General features: G+C 44.1%; 1 protein-coding gene across 1 annotated transcript in view; it reads left to right on the top strand.

Annotated features, from left to right (window-relative positions):
- TMEM241 (transmembrane protein 241) overlaps window positions 1-19,137 on the top strand; it is a 101,210-nt gene that overhangs the window by 71,485 nt on the left and 10,588 nt on the right. The window contains exon 14 of the mRNA XM_012652108.1: window positions 18,867-18,931. Coding sequence (XP_012507562.1) covers window positions 18,867-18,931 — 65 coding nt within the window. The remainder of the gene's footprint in view (window positions 1-18,866; window positions 18,932-19,137) is intronic.

Genomic DNA, 19,137 nt, shown 5'->3' with positions numbered 1-19,137 from the left:
TTAGACGTGGTTTCACGTGAGTCCTCAAACCTGGGGTGTGTTGTGGGTACAGAAGTGGAGCAATACTGCAAACTTAGAAAATGCTAGAACCTGGGATCCTAAGTGTTTCAAAGTAGAATATATGAGATCATGTGTATGAAAATAGGGGGTGGCAAAATGCTCTGCAAACACAGCATTATCTGGAGTCATACAGACCTAGAAAAGACTTATTTTGACCTAGCTTTGAGTCTCAGGTCTGCCACTTTCTAGGTATATGAATAATTTTTCTCATCTGTAAACAAGTATAATAATAATGTATACCTCATCAAGAAGATTAAATGATAGATAGACAGCCCTGGATTAGTGAGAGCCAGCAGTTGGCAGGTCCTCCTTGACTCTGTCAAACCACTAGTTTAATTCTTTCACAAAATTAACCAGTGACTTCCTGAGTCTGACTTTACCATTTGTACTCACTAGTTCTGGGTAGTGAATCTAGTTGTGGACTGCCTGCTGCAGATGCTGTTCAGAATTCAGCATCCATGAGAACAAGGTCTCTGACAGCATCTTCAATCAGACATTGTCTAACAAAAGAAGCAATTGATGCCCCATTCACAATGTTTTTAAACCTATATAAAGAGTCATTGATTCAGAATAGTCGCTCTGCATGTGAAAATGTATGTTTGGTGGTTTCCATGGAGACCACCCTGCTGGCTGTCCTGTGATCACTCACTAGCCTTAATTACACACTAGAATTGCCAGGGAGCCTTCAAAGCTGTCTCCATAACAACACCTCCTTGTGGAGTAACACGACCACTGTCCTGGGCTGTGTTTCCCATACAGGAGTTTCCTTTTGACAGTCGAGGTGAGTCTGCTGATAAATTTCAGCCTCTGATTTATTCTTATGGAGAAATCTTAACTGCGTAGGAATTTTTCTGAGTTTCAACTACCTGTATCTCTCAGGCTGTTTTGCCAGGTCTTAGAAACTGGTAACGGTAATAGCAGGTCCTGATGTCTTTCTTCAGTGACATGTTGACATGTCTCTTGATCTATTGCCAGGATATTGAACTAAGAAGGAGTCTTGGTTATGTTAGTTTACTAGATAAAATTAAACCTATTTTTAATATAGGATGAACTCATAAAAATGTTGTCAACAAATGCTATTAAGTTTCGATGTTTGAAATTTTAAAATGATTCTAAGACCACTGATAACACTCTTGCTGTTTCTGGCGGAATTAAAAAAAAAAAAAAAAGCTAAGTTTTTTTTAAATGTGAAATCACACTGATTTTATAACTTCTAAATAACATAAATTTTAACTCTCTACCTAATTTTTTGGAGATACATTTGTAGGGAAGTTCCAGGGCTTAATATAGAGTTATACCTTCAACTTCTGAGGAGGTGACAAGTAAATCTTTCTGGTTCTGTAATCTGTAAGTAACTGTAATCACAGCTCTTACAGGTTCAACTTCTGACATGCACACACACGTGTGCACATGTGTTCACACACACACACACACACACACACACAAGCTACAGAAGAAATCTTAGAAGTATAGTTATGATGCCCATCACATTTTGCTCTTATAGGTCAAGTCTGTGTGGAATCAGTTAGTTCTGTTCCTTTTTCTACTTTATATTCTATTATTACTGTTACTTCTTTTCATTCTAGTCACCATCATTGTTCTCATCCTGATTGTTGCTGTCCCTTGGGTAGAGAGCCTGTTGCTGTCTTTCTACACTTTCTAGATGGTAAATGGTAATCACAGAAGAGGAGGCCAGTCCCCTCCGTTCACTGTCTGTAGTTCTTCCCATCTCAGTTTCTGAAAACTCCTTACCCCTCCCTCCCTTCACATTTCAAAGCTCACTTGAATATATAACTTTCTTTTTTGGGGGAGGGTGTTGAGGTCTTCCGGTGAAAACAGGAAAACCTGCTAGACAAATTCTAAAAGAGCTGGAACACTGAATATATAACTTTCTGGCAGCAGTTTACCATTCCTTTTCTTTTCTTCCTCCAGTACCTTTCCATGTTCTGGAATGATCTGAGGCAAATAAATTGTTAATCCAAATGAAGCCATGCTGTAATGGAACTTTCATGTTGAAAGAGTGTGCTTGAAAAATCTAATTATGCCTGCTTCCTAATTAAATCATTTTTCTTTTTCACTAGTCTAAGTGGCTATGGTGATGAGAATAATTTTTCATGGAAAATCAAAACCTAGAGGTAGCAGCATAATTTTCTTTACAGTCTCTGGCTTGGCAATAATAGCAGCATGTCGTAGTCTTTCCATGACATCACTGCCGAGGCGACAGGGACATGAAGTGGCAGGTCAGGGAGCTGCTGTGCGTGTCGAGCCCCGTGCAGACAGCGAAGAAGCCAGTTATCTGGGGATTATTTGTTTATGAACAGTGTCTTCCCAGAGGACACGTGGGAGGGAATTACAGTTTGGGATTCAAGAAAAATTTGGAAGTTCCATTTCCTATTGTCAAAATAGCTCATAGAGAAGCGAGTGGTGTGAGTGGACATTTTGCTATTTTGGATGAGGTTGTTGTTTTCCTTGTTTCCAGTTATGTACTCCTCATTTTTTCTGGGTTATTTTGAGTACCATTGATCATCATAGTGTTCTGTGTTGCAAAAATATGATAGCAATTCTGTTTCACAACTTTTGGCCTAAGTGAATTTGCTCATTTGTCATTTGCTTATTTACCGAGGCGATGTCCTCAATTTCTGCAAATTTCCTGACTGTAAATAAAGGTTTTATGGGTGCTGTTAATATCTCGTATAATTTAAAATAACTAAAGTGATTTTTGCAACATAAAGGCTAATTCATTGGGAAAGTTTGCAAGGCCTCCCCTAGGGGATGAGTTGATGTGTACTTGGTTCACTGTGGGATAGTACGGAAAAAAATGAATGTTGAGTGAGTACTTAAATAAACTGATTTTGTTCTACACACCGTTGCAGGTTTGTGCACTCACATCAGGAACAAAGAAAGATGGAATTCTGTGTGTATCTCAGGGAGTAATTTTGATTGTCCCATGCTCTTGTGATACACCTATTCCTTTATTTGTGCCATTTATTGTTTGGGTTCCCACTTCTCTTTGTATAGACCTTCTGTCTGTATCCTCAGTTCCCCAAGGTGTGGCTGAACATAGGAAGAGCATTTTAAGCTCTGCCGGTACCAAGGCCAGAGAGGGGACCACGCCAGGCCTGAGGGCTGTGTCAGCAGAGTGAGCTGAGTGGTCAGAACTGGTAAAACAAAACTGTTCTTGGGAAGTCTGAACAAGCAGACGTTTTTATGGGAAAGCTAAGTTTGGACACGTGAATGTCAGAAAGGAGTGACATGCGGATTCAAAAGAGTTTTAGTAGATATTTCCTGTTTAAAATTTCTGTCTTCTCTTACAAAAAGTAGTCCAGACTTGCTTTTTTCCCCTTCTTGACTCTGCGTCAGCCCTTTGCACCAACTGGTCATTTAGGTTAAGACTTTTGATGTTGCTTTTGCTTCTGTATGAGTAGACTTGTGTCTGACTTTGAGGCCAGACAGTTAAGTATAAGCAGGTTGTGCCTGTTTATAGGACTCCAAAGTAGCCAGTCCGTTAGTCAAGTATGTGGCAAGGAAGGTGTTTTAAGTCAACAACTAATTTCCTCGTACCATGTAAACACAAGTAGCTGAGAGACTGAGTTTGTAATTTTATCTGCTTGTTTCTGTACACTTTGGCGGGGGGTGTTGAGGGAGATAGTTGTGCAGGGGGCAGGGTCACCTGGCCACATTTCCACAGCAGTCTTCTGTTGTATGAGCATGGGGGTGGGGATGAGGGCTGCTGCACAGGGGTGGGGGGCGGGCGTCGGTGCACCTGTGTTCAAGAAGAATCCTGTCTTGTTTCTTCCCTGCCTTACCTCAGGTCTTTGTTCCCTGTGTGGGGCTTTGTGCATTCTCTGCACAGTTTTCCAGGCATGTGGCTATATTTGGCCTAGAATATAGCAGGCGATCGGTCAAGATTTGATAAATAAAATGCTACCACTTCGCCTTATCTCCATGTCAGGAGAAGAAGAATAAGGATAAAACTCAGGAAAATAAAAAAATAACAATAATAATCAAGTAACTGTACTTCCCAGCAGCCCACCTGCTGCATCGAGGCGGGTTAAGGATAGGTAGGGCACATCCTACTCAAGGTTAGATCCCTAACACCGGGCATGGCACCCAGCACTTTATAAATACTGCCTGAAGAATGAGTAAAGGGTAGGTTTTTTTTCCCCAAATGCATAATTTGAACTGCAGAGGATTTGGTGACTTTTAAAGTACTTCTAAAATTGTTTAGTCAAAATGGAATTAGGAGCCATTATTTTAAAATCACTGGGCCAGGTGCAGTGGCTCATGCCCGTAATCCCAGCACTTTGGGATGCAGAGGCTGAGGATTGCTTGAGTGTAGGAGTTCGAGGCTACAGTGAGCTATGATCGCACCACTGCACGCCAGCCTGGGTGACAGAGCAAGACCCTGTCTCTAAAAAAATTAAATAAATAAATGAAGTCTCTGGTTAGTCCTTTGTACAATGACTGCCCCTCCCCCTCCAAAAAAAGAACAGCAAGTGTTACTTTTTTCACCCTGTGTTAAATGTATCATCTTGCAATTTGAAATCTTCGTTTCAATGACCCAAATTGTGTCCTGTTCTTCGCCTCCTGCCCCAAAAAGGAGGATTTTTTCATCTGTGAAAATATATTTTTTCTTCAAGTAGGAATAGGGGTATTCTCCTAACTTTAGGCCTTGCATTCCCACCTTGGCAATTTTACTGTGAGCAGCATTGGTCCTGCTATTGCAAATTGCCAAACACTTGCTGCCATCTGGCAGTGCCATTCAGAGCTCTTTACTTCCCTCTGTGCACCCTTAAACTGTTAGGATATCAGAGCTCAACACTTTGGGAGGGAAGGTTTTGGCAATTATTAAATTTCCTCTTTCACTGGAGTATGCATTTTATGTTTTGTCCTTCACAGATAGCTAGAACACTCTAGAAATGAGAAAAGTTGTTCATTCCAAAGCACTGAAAGAGTAGGTGTCTTATTGTATCCTCCACAGCAGCTAGCCCGGTTTTGAGCCCATAGTCAGTGACAATAGATGCATCTTCAATTGGAATATTCCCTGCCCTGGCATCTGAATTGAGCCACCACTGTGTGAACCACCCAGATCTGATCAATCCTGATGATTCGATGCCTGTACCTTCTGTGAAGTTATTCATGGTTATTATTGTTTTCTTTGTGTTTTGGTTGGGTTGTTTACTTTCACCCTCAGAATTATATAGTACATAAGCTGGTTTCAATACTCATGCTTTTTTTGAGAGTTTTCTTTTCCATGAAGATTTTTTTCAAGTTGCTTTGTAGGAAGATGTTCTATTAGTAGATTTATTCAGCAGAAGTGTAGAGTAACTTATTCCAGGCTAGGGAAATGAGACAGTGGAGAGTACTGACAAATAGCCCAGTGTTACAGAGACAGAAAGACCTGGGTAAGAATCCCACTCTGGCAGTGTGACCTTGCAAAGATCAATTAACTTCTCTATGCTTCAGTTTTCTCATCCATAAAATGGGAATAATTGTATACACTTCACAGGTATGTTGCAAGAATTATATAAAATAACGTGTGTTAAGCAGTTAGCGTTAGCTGTTTTTTCAATTTTTCAAGTAACTCTGGGGAACCAATTGGTCATTTTATCTAACATTTTGGAAATGCTACACTGATGCTTATTTTAAAAAAGGAAAAGAAATAAAAAGAAGTGTCAGACCTAAAGATTGTTGGATATGTCCTTGGTAGGGAAATTGCAGCTTCAAGTTTGCACTAGGCTAGTGGGAAGAGAATGGGGAATTGAGACAAAGTGGTGTTAAATCTGATGTGGAACTGCACAGCCACCAGAATGGTTACAGTGAAAAAAAACTAGCAACACTAAATATTGGTGAGGATGTGGAATGACATTTCTGGCTTAGAAAACACTAAAGCTAAACAACATCTACATTATAACCCAGGAATCCCACTCCTAAGTATATACCCAAGAGAAATGAAGACGTATATCCACAAGGAGACATGTTCAATGTCATGGAATTGGATAGTGGCGATGGTTGCATAACTCTGTGAGTATGCTAAAAATATTGAATTGTACCCTTCCACAAGTGAATTCCATGGTATGTGCATTATATCTCAGTAAGGCTGTTATTTTTTAAAAAAGACATGTTCAAGAAAATCCATAGCAGCTTTATTCGTGATAGCCCAAAACCGGAAGAAATAACCCACACACCAGTCAGGGAGAAGTAAATTTCATCTATTTATACAATAGAATCCTGCATTGCAATAAAAAAGAGCTGCAGCCTCAGGAGCATGAGGGAGCCTGGGGAGATGCTGGGAGGTTCTGTATCCCTGTCCGGGTGGTAGTTACATGCCTGTTTGCGGAAGCAAACGTGCAGCAAGCTGTATGCTTGAGATTCGTTCACTCCATGCATTTCGTGACACTTGTTGTTAACTAAAAAAAAAAATAACCAGGTTTATAATTTGGAAAAGAAGAGCTCTATTTCTTGTAAAGGGTTTACAGCTGGCGGTGGCCATTCCAGCAGGCTGGGAAACAGGGCTCCCGGCTGCAAGCCAGGAACGTGTCCTTCTAAGGAGGGACAAAGGGAACAGGATTTTATACTGAGCAGGGTGGCTAAATATACATATTTAACAAGCTATAGGAGGAATCCTGAATATTTATGCGGAGAGAACTATGCGCCTGCGCATGGGGCTTTCTGTCCTTTTAAGGGGTCCACCTTTAAAAATGGCCGCCCTCTACGTCCAAAAGGTGAAACAAGGACACGAAAACTCTCTTTGCACATGTTCTGTAGGCTGTTAAAACCACTTCATGGTTGGTGGTCTTTTATCAGGGAAGAACGCCGTCTGGCCCTTAGGAAATAAGTCTGATGCCCTTAGCAAAGGAGGGGTAAAATGATGTGTGTCTGACCTCCCATCTTGTCATGGCTGGGAACTCAGTTTTAAGGTTTCTCTGGGTTCATTCAGCCAGCGTAGGGCTTAGGATTTTATTTTTAGTTCACATTATGTTATACTTGGATTTTTTAAAAAATCAGATGTGGGTGCTGTGATGGTGCCGTGCTCAGCAGGCACAGCCCAGTGGGAAGGCAAAGAGGTGCCAGGCCACAGCTTCCCGGGCAGATCCCTGGAGCCTCTTGCTCCGCCGTTGTCTTTGGGCTGCAGGTGGTCTTGGGCTTCATTTGCCAGGGAAAGAAAGACCTCGCCAGGCTGGTTCCTTGCTGTTCTGGGCAGTGGCCACCATTTCTCCCGGCTGGAGAGGGTTTCTAACATCTTCAGCTCAGCGCCAAGGTAAAGAAAGTGAGCTCAGACTTCCCGGTAGCGGTAGCGGTAGCGTTGCAGAAGTGTTTATTGTTTTGCCTAAGCCACACAGGTGAGGATCACGCCCTGTCTGGTGTACTGTTCCTTCAGGGGCTGTGACTAATTAAGGAAAATGGCACACCTGCCATTCTCTCAGGCCATGAGGTTTAATTACATGAACACCGTTGTCCGGATCTGGATCTGCTTCCTCTGGGCACTCCTGCTGGGCGTGGGCTGGGAGCCTGCCTGGTGGCCACCCTCAGGCTTGTGGAGTTGCTCTCTCTTCCTCCAGCCTCTCAGGCTCTCCTGAGCTTTCTGGCTTTGAGCTGGGGGCTGGACATGTTTTAAACATACTCTCCAAGTTGGCGACTCCCTTTGTCCTGGCATGTCAGAACATACATGTGTGTTAGCATGCGTTGTGGAAACAGTGGTGTTGAGAGGTGCCTGTGTCAGATTTTATGTGGGAGTGGGGGAAGAGTTCAGACTCCTGAGGGCCCGGAGTGGTGACCAACCCAGGCAGGCCTGAAAACTAACTCATGCTCTGTGGTTAGGGTGTATCCCACAAGCTGTTGACTCCTGCTATACAGAGGAGGTGACAGGGCTCCTTAGCTTCCCTCTGCTCTGCACTTGTTCCCTGGCAAACAGAGTACCTGATATGATAAAAGTACAAAGAGTGGTCATGGATAACATTAATTATGCATTTACTATGTGCTAAGAGGTGTGGTAGGTACTTTGACGGCACATTTCTTAGTCTCATCACAATCTTGCGTGGTCCAAACTGTGGGCTTTTCTCTCCCTTTTAGATATGAGGGAACAGAGATGTTATGTAATTTGTCTAAGCTAGAATCAGGGGGCTTGGACTTGAACCCAGGTCCAGACTGCAAAGCCTGTGCTCCTTCTGGGGGGCCTCTTTTGAAAGACTCAGTGTTGGTGGTTCTCCTCTGTGGTGTGGGTGATACTTCGGAGACTGACTCTGAATGTGACTGTTCTGAGCACAGCCTCCTGGGGAAGGCTTTTTTATGGTTAGACACCCCCACACTTTGTTGTTGTAGTTTTCCCTACAGGTAACTCTACAATATAGAAAACATCTCCAGGAAACTCAGAGGCTCATGGAGACTAATGGGGAGCAGCTTATCATGGGTGCCAGGAACTCCACCTGCAGCTGGGGTAGAGCAGAGCCACACTGTCAGGATATATCTCGGGAAACCTGAGGCCCAACCATCAGAATAGCTGAATGCCAGCAGCTCCCAGACGTGAGCTGGGCATGGGCCAGGGTGTGGGAATGCAAATGGCATGGTTCCATGTCAGGTTTGGGATTCTCTGTTTAACCGTAGCGTGTATTCACCATTATTGAAGCAAATAACTATTTCCCTAACTTGTGGCTTTAATTTTGATCCATGACACTTCTAGAAAAAAGCCTTAGAAATCACTTGGCCCACTCCCTTCATTAAAAAAATTCAAAACGCTTATTACAGAAAATTTAGAAAGTAAATGAAAAGAAGAAAAAATTTATATGATTCCACCACAATAAACATTTTGGAGTATATCCTTTGGGACTTTTCTCTGTACCCGTTGTCAACGGAAAAAAGACCAAACTCTGTAAAATAATTTTGAAGAGATTTACTCTGAGCCAAATTTGAGGACCATTCCCTGGAGCCACGCCCAAGAGGTCTTGAGCAGTGGACTCAGTGTGTCTGGGTTACAGTTGGTTTTATGCATTTCAGAGAGACAGGGGTTACAGGTAAAATCATAAATCAATACATGGGAGGCATACATTTGTTTGGCCCAAAAAGGCGGAACATCTCAAAGTGGGGGCTTACAAATCATAGGTGGATTTAGGGATTCATTCGTTGACCATTGGCTGAAAGAGTTAGGTTTTGTCCAAAAAACCAGGAATCAGCTGAAAGGAATGTTTGAGGGTTTTTTTATCTATTACATGATGCTAGCTGAAAGGAATGTTTGAGGGTCTTTTATCTATTACATGATGTTATACCAGAATCAGGATGGGAAGTAAACAATGTCATGAAAAACCTGTTTACTGAGATTTTGTCATTTGTAGGCATGACTCATCTGGCCTCTTTAGGAAGGAATTTCGAGCAAAAGAAAAAGATCAGAGTTTAGTCCTTGATACCCTTAGGCCTGTTAATGGGTTACAAAGGATGTCCCCAAGAAGGGAGGGGGGCATGATAAGGCATGTCTGACCTTCCTCCTGGCAGGCAATTTAGTTTTAGGATATTCCTTTGGCCACGAGGGGGTCCATTTAGTCAGCTGGTGGGGGGTGAGCCTTAAAATTTTAGTTTAGTTCACAACGTAGAACTGGGTTTGTCTATCTGTTTTTACAGAAATGGGATCGTTGTCTACCTGTTAATTTTTATGTAAGACTATTGGGAATATTTTCCCCTTCTCAGGGCGGATGAGGAGGGGAGGCCCAGAGAGGTGAATGACTTGTTCCAGGCATTCATTCCGTGCCAGGCCTGACTTGGGAGAGGGCACCCTGTACAGCCATGCAGTCCATAGGCTTCTTGGCCTGGAGGCCTGAGAAGGCAGCTGGGGGCCCCAGGCCGGTGAGTCCAGGGCACCAGGCTTATCAGGGGCCATGGCGCACAGCTCTGACGAACAATAGGCTGTAGGCAAAGGAAAGGATGAGAAAGACACCAGCTGCAGCGGCAGAGCCTCCCTGTCTCCATGGCAGGCTCCTCAGCGCTTTGCGCCAGCGAGGCGCTTCCAGGGCCTGGTGTGGTAGTTGACTTTGCGGTGAACTCAGAAGCCTCCAGTGTTAAGTTTGCAGAAGAGACCATCTTCCCCCTCCGGCAGTTGTACAATGCCCACGCACATTCTAGCAGCTAAAACCCCAGATTTAGGGGTGAGTTCCTCGCTGCAGAGTCCCAGAGCCTAGGTGAGGCATGGCCGATGGGCAGACCACGGCTTTACGCGCGACTACTAAGGAGCTCTTGGCCAAGAGTCTGCGTGAACCACAGAGTTAATGCATTGCACTTTTTCTGTAATGTCTTCTCTCTGCAAAACATCTAAGTGACTCTCTACGCTTACACACGTGTATACCCTTTGACCCAGTACTTTCGCTTGTGGGAACTTATCCTTGAGATATATTTCCACAAGTATAAAATGGCATATGTGTAAGGTTATTAAACAGCATTTTTTATCAGAGCAAAAGATACTGAAAACAATCCCAGTATTCAATAGAGGCCCGTGGTCCATCTGGCCAGTGGAAAACTGTAATGAAAACATTGAGGACACTCTCTATGCGCTGCCAGAGAAAGATCCCAAGAGATACAGTTGGTCCCAGACCTATGATGGCATCACACCTAAAGCCTCGGAGCCTGAGGCCTTCTGCTCTTTTCTGAGGCTGAAGGCAAGGAAAGAAGGGCCTTGGTTCTGCTGCTCACTGCGTCAAGCTAGCTACGCTCCTGGAACACGTCACACACCATCTCGAGAGCACAGTCTCCCCACCTGTGAGCTAAGGGAGTCCCTTCCTTCCACCTCTCAGGTTCTGCCCCCAGGTATCTGAGCGTGGGACCTTCTGTGCCCAGACGTGGCACACTCAGCCACTCCTGTGTTCTGCTCCCCCTCTGTGGAATTAGGAGTGCAGGAGCAGATTTAACATTTGCACTTTGGGGTGTTCTCGTGCAGCCCCGAAGGCCCCTGGTGTACAGACAGCTATCACTCTACTGAGACGTGAATTCAAACCTCACCCCTGGCGAGGGCAGTGTGTGGTGGGGAGTCCCTCAGCGGTTGGGTTTATTGGGACATAACCCCATCATAAATTGAGGAACATCTGCATTACTAAGTGAAAAATGCAAGGAGTAAAATCATGTGTAATATGCAAGCGTTTGTGTAAAAAAAAACAATCAACCCCAGAGTCTGTATTCATATTCACTTACATGTGCATAAAGAAACCTTAATACATAAAAAACACGATGGCCCGTGGCAGGAAGTGAGAACTGAGCAGACGTGGGCTAGGAGGGGAGAGAGACACTTCACTGTATATATTTCTGCAGGTTTTTTTGTTTTAGAATCATGATTATATGGCCTATTTAAAAATGAAATTGGAAAAAATGAAATAGGCTTCAATATGCTACCCCCAAAATGTCACGAAAATGGTTGTACCTTTGTTTATAGAGAACTTAAACCTGGGCACGAGAGTTCTGCACCAGAAAGAGTTGATCGATCACTAGAAACCTGTATCTGAAAGGAAGACAATGGAAGTAGCCAGGAGGTGGGTCTCATTAGGGGAGAGAGAGCAGTGTCCCAGGTACAGCGACCTGACTTGAAGGGGTGTGACCTCTGAGGCCACTAGGAAAGAGGACTGCTCCCTGCACATGGCTTTGTTTGGGGCAAGCTGAGCGTCCTCTGGTCTGTCAAGAGGCAGCCAGCTATTCGGAAAGCTGAGGCAGGAGGATCACTTGAGCCCAGGAGTTTGAGGTTGCAGTGAGCTATGATGACGCCACGGCACTCTAGCTGGGGCAACAAAGCGAGACTCTGTCTCAAAAAAAGAAACCAAAAGGACACCGCCAAGAAAGTGAAAAGACAACCCACAAACAAATCATATATCTGATATGGGACTTGTATCTCAAATATATAAAGAAGTCTTATACCTCAATAATAAAAAGACAGCTAACACAATTTTTGAAGAGGGAAAAGGATCTACATAAACAGTTCTCCAAAGAAGATGAACAAATGGCCAATAGGCCCATGAAACACTGCCTAGTGTCATGAGTCATCAGGGAAATACAAACCAAAACCACAGTGAGATACCACTTCACACTCACTAAGATGACTCTACTAAAAAAGACAATAACAAAGATGTGAAGAAATTGGAACCCTCATACATGGGATTGTGAAATGGTGCAGTAAATGACACCCACAGTGACGCTAGGGATGGTAATAGTGATGATGCCTTGTTTTACCAAGTTCTGGCCTGTTTCATCAACGTTATGAAGTGGTTCTGTGATGTTTGGCAATTTTATGGATACTTTCACTCAAACTACTAATGTGTCGATAACCAGGGATTCAACCCTGTCTTCATATGAGAACTACAAGGAAGTCTTTTTTAAAAATGCTGATACCGGGGCTTCATTCTAAGAAATTCCTGTCTGATTGACATGGAACAGGATATTAGTGTTATTTTTTTTTTTTTAACTTCTCACAAGATTCTGAATGTGCAGCTGTGATTGAGAACTACTGAGTTAAGTTGACATCCCCAGGATTAAGCAGAGCCACCTTTGAGAGTTAGCCTGGAGTTGGAAAAGGAGGGCCCAGAAGACCTAGGTTTTAGTCCCAACTCTTCCTTTCTTACACCTGTGTGCTTTGAGCAAGCTATTTATCTTCTCTTCTTCTGTAAAATGGGCTGAGCACCCTCCTATGTAGAGATGTTGTGGGGATCACGTGAGATCATACATGTGACACTGCAGAGCCTGATGTCTGGGGCATTTTATTTCCTCGTTACGTTTTGGTTACTTTCTTCCCTTACATTCTATGAACTAGTTATGTTACATTTTTCTGGTTTCATTCTCTTGTTTCATCTTCTGTAAAATGTAGGAGTTTTTTAAAATTCACCTAAGATATCTCTGGGTTTAAAATTGATCCTTTTTTCACATAAACCTTATATCTTTTTGTTCCTCATCTATGTTCTCAATCCCATTGTGCTTAAAATAAATGTTGTTCTGATACTTGGCAAAATTAATGGTTCATATATTTTAATAAGGTGATACTAAAGACTATTAATAACCATGCCTGGAGTTTAGCATGAGTTGTTGCTCATTAATAATTACACTGATTATGGTAATAAATCAAAGGATGGATAATAAAGTTTAATTGACTATTCTAAAAATGCCAAAATTCTCAGCCTAGGCTGTGGTTTCTATCTGGTGGACTTAGAATAGTTCCTTGAGTTCTAGGAGAAAAAGAGAGCCTGCTCTCAGATTATGAATTTTATATTAGATTTATTCTTGAACCAAAAAGGAAGGCTGGGTTAGTAATGTTTGTATGTGAGTCTGCAACACAGGCAGACTCCAAGACTGTCTGACATATACCTCCAGCTCTGTGGCCTGTGGGAGAGCTAGAGTCTGCCTGTCCCTGGAGAGGTGGCAGCACAGCGCGTTCACACACCAGCTGGACAGAGTGGTTCTTGAGCCTTGTTGCTGGAGTTGGAGGGTGTAGAACAGAACTCCCCACATTTTAATGTGCATGCATATCCCCTGGGCGCTTGTTCCAGAGCAGATGCTGTTCGGTAGGACTAAAGTCAGGCCTGAGATGCATTTCCTACAAGCCCCCAGGTGACATGGATGCTGCTTGTCTGTGACCACACTTTGCATGGCAGATGGACGGAAGAGATCTGTTCTGTCTGCCAGCACTTTCCTTGCCTTCCTCTAGGAAAATGTCCCTTTCAATTTCCAACCATGAAGTTCAAGAGTAAGGGTTTATATTCTTATATTACTCTGCCTCCCAGGCCACAATCAGTTGGTCCAGGAGCCAATCAGAATCTTCCCTGGCATTTTGGACTTGGAATCAGAGACATACAGTCTTAGATCCTCTCCGTGGAGCTCTTTCTAGCCGCATGGAGGTAATTGGTCAAAGATGAGGGGCAGAGAGAGTGTCCCAGTGCTTCTCAAGTCCTTGGTTCCAGTTGTCTCTAATATATGATTTAAAAACAGTATTGTGACCTTAGGGGTTATTTTACCAGCTCTGGTGATCTAGTGCAGTTATGTAAAATGTATCAGGCACTTAGCACATGCAGGCCTCTATTGCTAGCCCTGGACACGACGAATAACACACACCCTGACTGGGGAGACCACATATTCCAGCAGAGTGTGGGGTGTGCAGTGGCAAAGGGATCGCGGAAGCCCTGAGAAGCACCTGATCCAGCTGGGGGTGTGGGTAGGGGCCAGGTTCAGGAAAAGTTTTCTAGGGATGGATTTTTGAATGGCGAGTAGGAATTGTGTGGGACAGTCCTACGAAATTATTCTGGTCAGAGAGAACTTGCTGAGCAAAAGCAAGATGATGATATGAAACTGTGTTTGGAAAACTACAACCCGTTTAACTGGGCTGAAGAAGCAGGCAGGGAAGGCCTTATATGCATCACTTTTTCCTTAAGAGTCACAGACATTTAAAAGCCAACAAAACAATAAAGCTGGATCTCTGATTCTCCCCCAGATACCTGACTATCTGACAAATTCCCACTTACAACCCTCCCTCCTTTACTCCCTTAAACAGAAAATTTGTCTTAGGATTGAAATGAATGTTTAAAAAAACAAACTCAATCTGTTTTAAATACCAAAATCTGTTTAAATAACACAGAGGTTGTGACATCCGTTGACAAAGCCAGGAAGTTCAAAGCCCGGCGGCCGATGCGTTGTATTGAGTTCTGCTGTTGTTGGCATCCCTCGGCCTGTGGCAGGTCCTGGTGTTTGTTATTCAGGTCTGTGTGACTGAAGGAGACATTCCTCAAATGATAACCTTCTTATTGGAGAAAAATATGTATTTTTGAAAATGTTTTTTAAAAGCAAGAGCAACAATTGGTGGGACAGGTAATGGCTATTTCTTAGGTCTTCTTGAATGGCAAGTTGCAAGAGTAATTTGAAGTTCTTTTTTATGGGCAGATTTGAGCCATTTTTAAAAGTTTGTTGTGTTTTTTTATGTTTATGCTTTTACTGACTTTTTTTGGAGAGCAAATGTAATGTATTTGAGAGATTTGGGCAATATTATCCTATTGAACATAGCTGGAGACGTTGAAGGGGTCGGAGCACCTGGTGGCCCCGTGGTAAGCACACTGCAATAGGCTTGGTAACATCTGGGACCTGGCTCTCAGCTCTGGGATGTTGGGAGTTGATCTTACCCCATGATCCTGTAGTGAGATGCACTGGGATTGATTTCTGTTGCGAGAGCAAGTGGCATCACACCTAAAGCCTTGGAGCCTGAGGCCTTCTGCTCTTTTCCGAGGTTGAAGGCAAGGAAAGAAGGGCCTTGGTTCTACTGCTCACTGCCTCAAGCTAGCTACGCTCCTGGAACACGTCACACACCATCTCGGGAGCACAGTCTCCCCACCTGTGAGCTAAGGGAGTCCCTTCCTTCCACCTCTCAGGTTCTGCCCGCAGGTGTCCGTGCATGGGACGTTCTGTGACCAGACGTGGCACACTCAGCCACTCCTGTGTTCTGCTCCCCCTCCGTGGATTTAGGAGTGCAGAGGGACCCTTGGCATGAGCAGATTTAACATTTCCACTTTGGGGTGTTCTCACGCAGCCCCGAAGGCCCCTGGTGTACAGAAAGCTGTCACTCTGTTGAGACATGAATTCAAACCTCACCCTTGGTGAGGGCGGTGTGTGGTGGGGAGTCCCTCAGCCGGAGCCAGGCTGGCAGCCGCCCAGCAGCCACCTCTCTGAGAGGCCTTGTCAGCTGCTACCTATCCTTTCTTACGAAGTGACTTTTGTGAAGTGGTAGAACTTTGGTGACTCTGTGAGAGAGAGAGAGAGAGAAAGAGAGAGAGAGAAAATGCCTCCAAAAAGAGAGCTGGCTGCCAGGGCTAGCGATGGAAGTGAAGGAAGTACAGAAGTCTAAGAAACTGATGGTTCTCACCAAATAGATGAGGAAGTGGCCCAGCGACCCCCCAGCAGCTCTGCAGAGTGCAAACGACTTTGCTATACATTCTCTACAGAAATAGACAACCCGATTTGTAAACTTTCCATGAGCGTCTCAGCCAGTAGAAAACTTGCTTGCTGAGCGATAAAACGTTGGAGAAGTTTGAAAAGGTGGCTCAGGAGAAAGGCAGGAGGCTGTACAAACATTTCCAGGAAGCAGCAGATGGCGAAGGCACCAGCGTGGCTGCCGAACCAAGCTTATTTTCGTGTAAAGACTGGTTTGAAAATTTTAAGATGTGTTTTTCTTGGCAAAAGGTGCAGTTAGTGGGAAAAAGCAGGTCAGCTGTCTATCCCACGGCAGACAGGAGTCCTCCTCAGCTAAAGAAGCTCACGGAGGAACAGAGGCACAAGTCCCAGGCTGTGAGTGTTGCGGGGCACGGGGAGGCGTCCCTCGTCACAGCTGGACTAAAAGTCACATGAAAGAGGCTATTGGAGAATAAGGACAGATCCCCACCAAAGATGGCCTTGCAGAGCTGGTACGAAGGGACAAAGGAGATGAAGACAATGGTGAAGAAATAGAAAAGGCAAGTTGGGTCTTTCATAAATCGAGTGACGTGTTCATTACACCCAGCTGCCAGCATGGCTGACATCCATCAGTGGGATGGAGCCTTTTCAGCAAGTCCAAGAAATACGTCCCCATTGGCACCATCCCAGGAAATGTCCGAGAAGTTGCAAAAGGAAAGAAGGATTAACAAGATAGTTGACTTCCATCAAGACTAATGAAGGGAAAAAAGAAAAGGAAGAGAAAAATGACAATGAATAAAAAGGAAAGTAATAAAACCAACCACAAACGGTATAATATTTCCCCAAACAGCTAAATGTTAGTGAATTAGGAAACCTAGATGAAATACATTTTTGGAAAAAATGAAAATGGAAAACTTGCAACAAGGAGAAAGAGAAGGCTTGATTAGGACAATGGCCGTGAAAAGCCATCCCCAGCTAGTAGCTCCAGGTCCGGGGGCCTTCAAGTCAGGGTTCAGATCGTTCACAGTCAAGATCGTCCTTATTCTTTACAGGAGAATAAGCAGGGAAGCTGATGAGCTCACTTCTGTGCTTAGAATAACCTTGTTTCCAGAACCAGACAATGGTGTTGCAGGGTAGTAACATTTTAGGCCCACTTCATTTATGACCATAGATGCACAAGACCTAATTCAAATGTTAAGTTTTTAAAGAAAAGGAAAAAGCAGCAGGTGTCATTCATCGTGCACTTTAACAAAAAAAACCTGGCTGGCATTGGTGGCTCACGCCTGTAATCCTACCACTCTGGGAGGCCAAGGCAGGGGGATGGCTTGAGGTCAGGAGTTCGAGACCAGACAGAGCAAGAGTGAGACCCTGTCTCTACTAACAATAGAAAATTAGCCGGGCAACTAAAAACAGAAGCAAAAAATCAGCAGGATATGGTGGCATGCACCTGTAGTCCCAGCTACTCGGGAGGCTGAAGCAGGAGGATCGTTTGAGCCCAGGAGTTTGAGGTTGCTGTGAGCTAGGCTAACCCCACGGCACTCTAGCCTGGGCAACAGAGCAAGGCTCTGTCTCAAAAAAAAAAAAAAGAAAAAAAAAAGCTACCACTGATCGCTTTGAGAAATCTCTCCCCTTATCCTTTGTGTTCTGCTTTGCAGTTGTCTCTCTGACCAGTTTCTACTTCTTCATTGTCCCTGAAAACAAAACACAGGTCTTTTTCTGTTCAAGGTTTTTGCTGCACATCAATAGTGAGAGACAAACAGAAAGTGACTCCAAATGGGTAAACTACAAAGGTTCCAACATCTCACAAAGTTTATATCCTGAAGGTTCTGCATTTGTAGTTCCAGACTTCTTTCAGACATAGTAAACGAGTGAGGTCAAGGTTCTTCACGTATACTCCTTCCTTCTGCCATCTGCTTGCTGCCTTGTCCCCACCTGGGAGACCCGAGGAGGCCTCCAGGACAGCACAGGAAGTCCCCTTGAGTGAGGTGGCAGTTGGTGTTTCTGAGGCCCTCCAGCCTGAGTGCCCCTCATCCCAATCCCAACAGGGCCTGCTGTTCCCTTCACACTACAAGAAAGCAGGTCCTTAGGGTCACCCTCCTCATAGAAGCTATTTTGACCTGCAGAATACAGAATTCTCGAAATAAGAAACATCTTCATAAGCAGACATTTCAATCATGGACAAAGTTGGGCGATTGGTTCACAAACACTCTTTGTGCCGACTGTTGAGAGGCACCTCTGGAGTCTGAGTCCTGTGATTGCCATTTCTAAGAGACTTTTCTGGAATTTCTGGCTCTGAGAGATACGGAGATAACCTCTTTCCTCTCCTTTGCCTTCTAGCTATTTGCAAAGAGTTAATTATTGACTTACTGTCTTCCCCAGGAAGCACCTGGTTTCCTAGCAGGTGTGTCCTGGGCTAGAAAGATGGGGATTAGGAGAGATGGCGATTAGAAGAGGTGGGAGAGGCAATGTGTTGGATGGAGGCAGGATATCAGATTAGTTTTATCTGGAGGATTCGGGAACAGGTTAACAAGTGCGCCTGACCTTGGAGATGAGTTCTGCACCGCTGAGACAAGATGGAAACGAATATTCTTAATGTTCCTCTTCCCTGGAGAGAGGTGAGGGAGATGCTGGCTGTGTGCCTCCTCTTTTGAAGAGTTTGGAAGTTATTAATAAATGCTTCTTTGAAGATTCCCACCTCTAAAACAGACTAGGACTTAGCCTTTTCTACACCAAATGCTTTGCTCAGTGGCAGCACTAAATACAGGGGACGAGGAAGCGTATGGGGGAAAGGACAGGAAGTGGGAACCAACGGCTAATGTCAGGGATCTAGAACTAATACTAAGTAAGCTTATGCAGAATGACTTTGGAAGTTACTGGAGTCCTGCTGCTCTGATGACCTTTTGTTGGAATTATTTCTGCAGGTGATCACAGCTGGCTTATCAACACTGCTGTTCGATGCGATCCTGACCAGTGCGACCGTGGGATGGTAAGTCTTTTGCATAGAGAGGAAATGCAAATTAATTGTTTGAGTTTCATCGGGATACTAAGTTTTTTTGTTTGGTTTTTAAATTTTTTTATTTTTCTGAGACAGAGTCTGGCTCTGTTGCCCGGGCTAGAGTGCCATGGCGTCAGCCTAGCTCACAGCAACCTCAAACTCCTGGGCTCAAGCGATCCTCCTGCCTCAGCCTCCCG

The sequence above is a fragment of the Propithecus coquereli genome, unplaced genomic scaffold, assembly GCF_000956105.1.
Source record: "Propithecus coquereli isolate 6110/MARCELLA unplaced genomic scaffold, Pcoq_1.0 Scaffold38, whole genome shotgun sequence".
Classification (NCBI taxonomy): domain Eukaryota; kingdom Metazoa; phylum Chordata; class Mammalia; order Primates; family Indriidae; genus Propithecus; species Propithecus coquereli.
The sequence above is the reverse complement of the archived record's forward strand: the minus strand, read 5'-3'. Positions and strand labels throughout refer to the sequence as shown.